This window comes from Theobroma cacao, chromosome 4, assembly GCF_000208745.1.
Source record: "Theobroma cacao cultivar B97-61/B2 chromosome 4, Criollo_cocoa_genome_V2, whole genome shotgun sequence".
NCBI lineage: Eukaryota > Viridiplantae > Streptophyta > Magnoliopsida > Malvales > Malvaceae > Theobroma > Theobroma cacao.
In genome coordinates this window covers 25,650,063-25,658,619 of record NC_030853.1, presented here as the reverse complement: position 1 = coordinate 25,658,619, position 8,557 = coordinate 25,650,063, and the positions used below count along the sequence as shown (strand labels likewise).

General features: G+C 32.5%; 1 protein-coding gene across 1 annotated transcript; it reads left to right on the top strand.

The window, feature by feature from the left end:
* LOC18602620 lies at positions 5,510–7,442 on the top strand. The gene is made up of 3 exons (XM_007034123.2): positions 5,510–6,263; positions 6,368–6,517; positions 6,939–7,442. Exons 1-3 carry the CDS (start codon positions 5,640–5,642, stop codon positions 7,224–7,226), a joined length of 1,062 nt encoding a protein of 353 aa, XP_007034185.2. The 5' UTR covers positions 5,510–5,639; the 3' UTR covers positions 7,227–7,442.

Sequence of the window (8,557 nt, the reverse complement as noted above, 5' to 3'; positions counted from 1 at the left end):
GGGATTGGGTTTAGCCAATTAGGTTAAAGGCCAGATTGATATTGGATTAAGAAATTAAATTTTGAAATAGAAATAATGAATAAAATTATTATATTTTAACATCGATTATATGATCGATCGACATGAAAATTTTAATAATAAAAATCAATCATAAAAACTAAATAAATGAAAAACACTAAAAAGATGTTCCTATAGTCAAATCGTTAGAAATGGTATGAATCGATTCAAACGATTTATCCATTCGAATCCAACTTACTCGACTTTTTAAGTTAATTCAAGATTATTAACTAATTAGTTGTAAATCAATAAATGACTTGCTCTAAAAGATTATTTTGCTCATTTTGTATAAAATTTCATCCAATGGCTGATGTACACGTGGAAAAATATGTCAACTACGTCGGCTATTCCGTTTGCAGAATGGAGTCGGCTTATGTTCTATATAAACCAAACCCCCCTGCCTATTCATTGTGTCTTTTCTTGTTAAACAATAGAACAATGGCAAAATTCTCATCTGCATGGAAACGCAAGAAAAGCTGGAGTTTCTCAGAGATGGAGATGGACGTGGCTCGCCAGCTGATGCAGCTCTGCAAAGTACGCAATAACACTGGCAACAACAAAGGGACAGAAAGGAAAAATGAAGAAAAAGAAGAAAATGAAAGCAATCGGAGCGAAATCACATCTTCAACCGTGACGATAGATCAACATCCATTCGAAGAGGAGGAAGATGAGCATCTCCAGCCAAGGAAAAGGCGGTATAAGTCGATCGCTTTTCTTTACAGGTCGACCAAGCCTTTGATTATTCAGAATGCTAAGAAGAAGAAGAAGAAGGTGTAAGTAAGTTAAAACTTCATTTTTTCTTTTTAACCCTTTTTACATAAGATCGAAAGTTGTTTAATCTCTTGAGGCTTGAAGCTGGTTTGTCAAGCACTCAGGCTATTTTCGCCTCTTGTACGAATGGGAATATTAGGCTCTTTCTAGGTGCCAGGATTTGGCTTTGGTTGTGCACCCGCACCCGGAGTTCGTGTATTGCAATTGTACATATTAACTTTATTATGGATTTTAATTTAAGTAATTTGTGAGATACTTAATTTAGTGTAGATTATGAAGATTCCATCTGATTGTTGTATGAATCTATTTTCTTTTGAAATAATTGTTAAATTAGTATTCACATTTATCTAGTTTTTTTTTCATATTTTTATCGGAAGGAAAAGTTAACAGAATAACTTTATTTATTGGGGGCAAGATGAAGCATGGAGGTTTTTTTTTTTAATTTGGTTGTGTTATTTGACAAAAGGAGAAAAAACTATTTGTGATTTTGTGCATATTTGGTCTAGTTTCTTTTTAACTTATCTATTTTTTTTAAAAAAAAAGCCAGGCCAAAGATGTTTTTAAAAAAAAAACAGTTTTTTTTTTAAAAATAAAATTTTAAAAAAAAGAGCTTAAAAAAAAGCTCAAAAGAAGAGCTTTTTCTTCTTTTCTTTTAAAAACACATTAATTTTCAGAAAATACCATTCGCTCAATTAATCTCCATCTCCTCTCATTCTCTCTACAAATTACCATTCTTCAACGTAAATCACGATTTTCCTTTCTCTACCTCTTTCTACAAAAACTAATAAAAAAACAAAAGACCCAACAACAAAATATCAAAATCTAGAATTTTTTTGTTTTTTCAAAGATTAAGAGAAAAAAAAATCTAAAATCCAAAATTACATTTAAATACTATTTAAAGATTTTCTCTCTTTTTCACCAAAAAGGCTTTTAATATTAAATACATCGTTTCTTCTTTTCTCTTTTTTTTTTTTCAAAAATTGAAGCATCATGATCCGATTGCTTGTTAGATCAACAAAAATCTAATACTATTGCTACTATACAAGTATGAAAATTATTTTTTTATTGATTTCTTTGATTTTAACGTATGAAATTATATATAAACTTGAAGCATTATATTATAACTTGTTAAGTAATTGAAGATAGTATGAATACCCTTTATGGTAATTTTAATCGAAATTAGAGCTTTTATAGTATTCATTACAAAATATATCAAAAGTTGAAATGAGAGGAAACATGAAAAATAATAGCAACAAATTATTTAGCAAAAGCAACCGTTTATAGACTTGAGAATTTTATATACCATATATATAACAAGATATGAATATAATACGAATTAAATGAATTCGAGTTTAAGATTATCGAGTTTTGTATTTAATTGTGTTGACATGGTTTAGATAAAAAATTTCATATCTTATACATATAAATTTGCTTAACTTATTTAAAATCTGTTTAAAACTTGTTTAATTAATCGCATTATCTTGTACCTGTGTAATCCATGACCAATTTATTACTCGTTTAATTAATCATGTAAATGTTGACATGTTTATGACTCATTTAAATTTTATATAATTACTTTTTTTTAGGGTTGATGGTGATAGTGGTGGATTTTATTATACTTTATGGATATTATTGTTTTATTATAACTGTTTTTATGATTACTAGTTTTAAATTTGAATAATGAAGTTATATTTTGTTTGTAATTTATATGTATTTTAATTTAATCATGTTTAAATTTTAATTGTGTTAATCGTTTAAACATATTATAATTTTTTTCATGTTATATAAAATTTAACTAAAGCTGTTTAATAAACGTATATGTTAAGTGTGTCATGGTGTTATATGGTCTATAAACATATCCATATTTGTATTTAGGATCTCAATATATTTAATTGATTGTGTTGTTTTCGTGTTTACATGTATAATTATTAATGCTATATATTTATATAACACGGTTAAGACATAAATAAAAATGATTAATTCTCTGAGATAGTGAAATATTATCATATGGGATCATTGTTGAAGTGGTGGGAGTAATCTACCTAATAATTTTTCTAATTTTTCTTAATTTCTACCTCTTTTGATAAAAAAGAAAATCATGATCTTTAAAATTTGTGATAGGCTCACTGTCTCTATGGAACCCCATCATAGAGCGCTTCCACTCTAAGTTGTCAACTTGGAAGGGGCATCATCATTCCAAGGACGGTAGACTTACTCTCAGCAGGTTAGTTCTTGAGAGCTTTCCACTCTTCTATTTATCCATTCTTCAAAATGCCAATAAGTGTCAAAAACAAACTTGAAAAAATTTAAAGAGATTTCCTGTGGTCGAGATGTGATGATAAAAAGAAAACTCATTATGTTCTATGGCCTTTGATGACAAGACTTAAATGTTGTGGGGGTCTTGGTATTACTGATTTGGGTCTGAAAAATCGAGTTTTACTTAATAAATGGCTATAACATTATGCCAACGAGCCCCACAACCTCCAGAGAAATGTCATTTCTACAAAATGTGAACTTGACCCTAGAGTTCTCTTCCCCATTGCTCCATCTTGCAAGGCATCTACCCTTTGGAGAAATATTTCTCTCTCTCTTACGGTTGATGATGCTTTTCATGAGTCGGTGACTGTTAATCTTGGATATCTCATTGGTAATGGACAACCTATTCGTTTTTGGACTGACTCTTGGCTAGGTGATCAATCTCTTTAACTCATGTTCCCAAGGATTTTTGCCTTTACTTCTAACAAAACAAGAGTGGTTGCTGACTATGGTTCATGGGAAGGAAATCTTTGGAAGTGGTCCATTCTCTTTAGGTGTAATTCGTTTAGTTGGGAGCTTGGGCAATGGTCTAATTTCATAGACCTCATCACACCAATCCAACCTCACCATTCTGACCTTGATAAAGCCATATGGAAGAAGTCCACCAGTGGTGATTACATGTTTTCATCTTTTATCAGCCTTTATCAAACGGACAGATGGTTTCCTTAAAATCATTGAAAGTAACTTTGGAAAGGTCTTGCAACCCCAAAAGTTAGAGTTTTTCACTTGGCAAATAATCCTTGGGAGAATTGAAGTGAAGCATGAACTACTCAAAAGGGGTATGATCGATGCTAATGCTGCCCTATGTACAATGTGCAACAAAGAACTTGAGTCCTTTTTCCACCTTTTCTTCACATGTTCGATCGCTCGGAATATTTGGATGCATAATTGTAGCCTTTTAGGACTAAATTGGGTCCACCCGTGTGAAGCTACCTCTTTCTTTGACATGTGGCAAAAAAGCAAGCCTTTAATAGGATTTGCTGAGATTTAGTACATGCTCTTTTTCTATACTTTATGGTCTACATGGCTTTGTAGGAATGAAATTCTTTTTCAAGGTAAACAACTTGACATGAGTCAACTCCAAGACATCATCTTAGTTAGGTTGGCTTACTGGTATACCAGCAAGTGGCCTCTTAATCACATACTTGCTTCTCATTTCCCTTATGAACCTAGCAAAATCAGTTTTAAGAATAGGAAATGCAAAGCCAAACTTGTCACTAAGTGGACGAGGCCACCTTTTGGCTCTTTTAAACTCAATGTGGATGGATCTGCATTTCGTAAACTTGGCCCTGCTGGAATTGATGGTGCTATCAGAGACCATGACGACTTCATCAAAGGAGTTTTCTCCTTTACCATCGGAATTGAAGATTCCAATTTTGTTGAATTCTTTGCTATTAAAGAAAGTCTTTCCTTCTTTCTTTCTTCACCTTGAGCCACTTTGCACCTTTCTAGTTAAAACCAATTCTAAAAACACCATCTCTTGGGCACTTAACCACACCACTGTTCCTTGGCATATGAAGAATCTTTCTAACTACATCAAAGCTTGTAAGTCAACCGACTAAGAAGTTAACTTTTAAACACATAAACATAGAGGCCAATAGCTTAGTCAATAGACTTGCCAAAGTTGGGATTATTAGGTTTGATTGTTTCTCAACTTTGTTCTGTTGACGTGGCGTGCACTCCTTTGTTGAAAATTAAGATTGCTGTGATTATGGTTCTTTGTTATCTCTTCTTCACTTTGGGTACGTTAAATGCTCTTTTTAGCTTTGTAGTTTATTTCTGTTGGTTGAATTTACTGTGTTGGTCGTGCTAGCATGTTATTTCTTTCTTTTGTGGTTAGAATTTTTTTTTGGTTTTCTGTAAGCTTTTCTTCATGGGATTGCCTCTCTCAGTTCTCTCTTGTAATTGCCTTCTACGACTTTGATTTAATATCATTCTTGTCATTCAAAAAAAATATATTATGATAGGATCAATTTTGCAAACTAAAAAAAAGAGAAAGTTTTATTATCTTTGTGATTACAAAATTATTTTATAACTTGAAAATGCAAAATCATATATATATTCTCTACTCATCTAGTTAAAAGATTTACATTTTGAATGCATTAATAAAAAACTAAATCTACTTAGATTCAAAGACCTATTATATAAACTAGGTGATGTAACCAATTTTATTGTTTAATATTTAAAACCCTCGTCTAAATCCTTCTCACACACATGTATATAATTACTAATTTTCACATTTGATGCGTTGCCAAAAAAAAAAATCTCGCATCTGATGAAACATGAAGAACGCAAAGGTTATTGCAGTCATTTCACTAACTTACACCTCGTGAAAGCCAAAAAAAAGCCACCCTGGCCTCATCCAGATGACCGTTGGAGGTTCAAATTTCAAAAGACTATCAGCCTATCTCCTCCTCCAACACTGTTAAAAAAAATTTTCCAGAGTGGGAGAGAAAAAAACAAAAAAAAAAAAGGTAAACCAGAGACAAGAAGCCATGAAGCCCCAGCTGAGCGAGTCATCTTCAGTCAAATCGACCACCACCATGGAAGATGACCGTTGCGAAACCAGAGACAGCTGCTACTACCCTGGATGCAGAAAAGATGCCAATTGCAACTGTGAAATTTGTTTGGCCAGCATCAACGCCACTCTTGATCTCATGCCTGTTAGCATCCAGAAGAGTTCCTTCACTAAACTCTCAGCTTCGAAGCCTAAGGTAGAACGCACTCCAATCTCTTTCGACGCTTCGGCTATATCAACACCCAGATCGAGTTCTTGCCGCCTGGTGGAGTCTCCAGCTCTGAAATCAACTGCCAGATTAAGCTTGAAAGAGAAGAAGGGGAAGAAGAAGGAAGAGAAGCGTAGTTTCGACGGTGTATTTTGGAAGTTTTTATTGGGTTTGAGCTTGGTTTTCGGAATGGAGATTGCGTTTTCTTGGGTTTTTTATGGGGTCTTCAGTCCCGCTTTGACAAGGGATATCGTGAGAAGTATTGGGGAGAGATCTATGGTTGTGCAAAATTTGAATGGAAAATTGAGGTTCTTGCAAAATGAGTTGAACGGATTTACTAGTGGGAAGGTTTCAAATTGCAGCAATACGGATTCTATGTGGGAAATTGATCAGGTTCTAAAAATTCTTTGTTTTTACTAATAACTTGTTCTGACAATATAATTTATCTGTGTTGACGTTACTAACACGTGATGAGTTAATTTATGCGCGGATTACAGGGTAGTTTGCTCCTACATTCGCATTGTGTATTGTACAAATCGGCAATGGAAGAGGTCAGGATTTGGGGATGGCCTTTGCAAACAGCAGGATTACTTACAACTGCATTTTCTTCCAGATCATTCACCATCTTATCTGGGAGAGTCACAGAGGTAAATGCTAAGTTATATATCTTAATTATTTTCATAGATTCAAAAAACTTATTTAATCTTTGCTGCTTGCCTTTAATTGCTAAAATAGTATTTGAGTCTTTCGCTTCTGGGAATAAAAAAGCAAAAATTAAGGTTGGATACAAAAGCAAATAACAATCTTGAATCGTTGAAAGTTGAAATTTTAATTTTTGTGAACAGAAAAATGCATGATTTCTTAACTTTCATAGAAAATAATTTTGTTCAAATGTGTGCAATATTTTAGTTAAATAAGAATTTGCTTTTTACTTACCTTTACCTTTTAACAATTTTTGAAGAAACAAAAAGTAAGTAGTAGCAGAAACAACAAACAGATTGAAGCTTAAAAAAGCTATAATAATGGATTCTTGATCATTTTTTGTCTTTCATCTTTTGGGTTTGGCAGTGGTCCAACGGAAAGGTTGGGTTTCTAGCAAGAAAAGCAAATGCTTCATGGGTGCAAAGGAAATGGGGTGCCTCTGTCATACAATTGGATCCTAATACATGGATTATTGAGTACCGACGGAGCTCAGTACTGGAAAATCCAAGATTATTTTCAGCAACATTGGAGCTGTTGAAATATAGGTTGACAAGAATGATAAGGAAGATGAGTGAAGAGTTCTGGCTGTCCTCTGCTTTTGAAAACCAAAACAGTGAATTTGCAGGAAGGGAACAACTTAGGATCCCAACTTGAAGAGGATCTCTGTATATCACTTATTAGTTTCAACATACCTTGTTCTAGCAGATGTCCTATATCCAGTTCTCATTTCTTATGAGAGAGTTTTCTATTGTTTTTGGTTCTTTCCCTTATTGAATTTGATTCTGTCAAGACTTACAAATGATCATTATTTGCTTTATCACATATAATTGAAGAAATTGAAATGAACAAATATGCAAGACTTGCTATCCATTGTTCTGATTTTGTAGAATTGAACTATAAAATGTAAACCAATAATACCATAACTTTCTTTTGCTTTTTTTTTTTTTTAATATTCACCAGTTTATCTTTTTTATTTTGGCAATACTTTTATTTAAGGAAATTTGTTATTTTTTTCCGTCCCTATTTAGAAGAAAAAGATTCGAATTTGACTTTTGTGTAAACAGATTTATGTATTTAGTATTGACGTAAATATAAATGCTCAGGTAATTTTCTTCTTGGTATTGTTAGTGATGTTATCAATTCTTATATAGATAGATATTACGCAATGCTAGCATTGAGGAATTTTATACTAATTGCTCTTAACATATATTTTAGAAATATAGTGGAGCAGCACTTGAAAAATTGGAAATAATTCACCTGAATTTTTTTATTACAATTCTGTAATTACGCAATCATAATGAAAAATTGTGTAAGATCCACCACTTATAAGTGTGGATTTTACATAATATTTTACTAAACCTTGCATAATGCAATAGTTGTAGGTGATATATTATGTTAAAAGCAATGAAGGTGATATTATAAAAGGAAATTTATCGTGCCTATCCTCGTTGAATTCAATTTTCATTCTTTTTTGAATTTGAAAAATATTAAGAGAAGAAGAATATTTGGATTCAAAAAATATTGGCACTAGAGATCAAGATAAATAATTGTTTTTAAAATTTGATCAAACAATTTCATACACAAAAGTTTCGGTCCCTTTGGAATATATTGCTCTTCCTTTTTGGTACGGAAATTGGGAATTAATTATGGAGCAAGAAAATTATGTATTTGTCTCTTAGCAAATCAAATGACAAGCACATTGGTGCCCCATAGCCAAGACGTGTATGACTTGTGGACCCTTTCTGACCATAGCCAATGGGAAATCAGAAGATTTATGACCAGGCTGAGTATTAGCAAGAAATATAATAATCTAAAGTTCCCAAAGAAGAAATCCAACTATAATAAGAATAAACCAAAATCCAAGTAGCTTCGTCGTGTATGTCATTGACAAAAATGCCTTAATCTTGTAAGCTTGGTATAGTATTAAATACGAGATGATGTAATAATCCAATGAACCTACGCGTCTTTGAGCTTTTCCTTCCCAC

What these genes read in the sequence shown, in the direction of transcription:
- LOC18602620 (XM_007034123.2), top strand. Translation starts at nt 5,640, where the DNA reads ATGAAGCCCCAGCTGAGCGAGTCATCTTCAGTCAAATCGACCACCACC. An exon ending in CTATGTGGGAAATTGATCAG is followed by an intron (nt 6,264 to 6,367) that starts GTTCTAAAAATT and finishes CGCGGATTACAG; the next exon opens with GGTAGTTTGCTCCTACATTC. An exon ending in TATCTGGGAGAGTCACAGAG is followed by an intron (nt 6,518 to 6,938) that starts GTAAATGCTAAG and finishes TGGGTTTGGCAG; the next exon opens with TGGTCCAACGGAAAGGTTGG.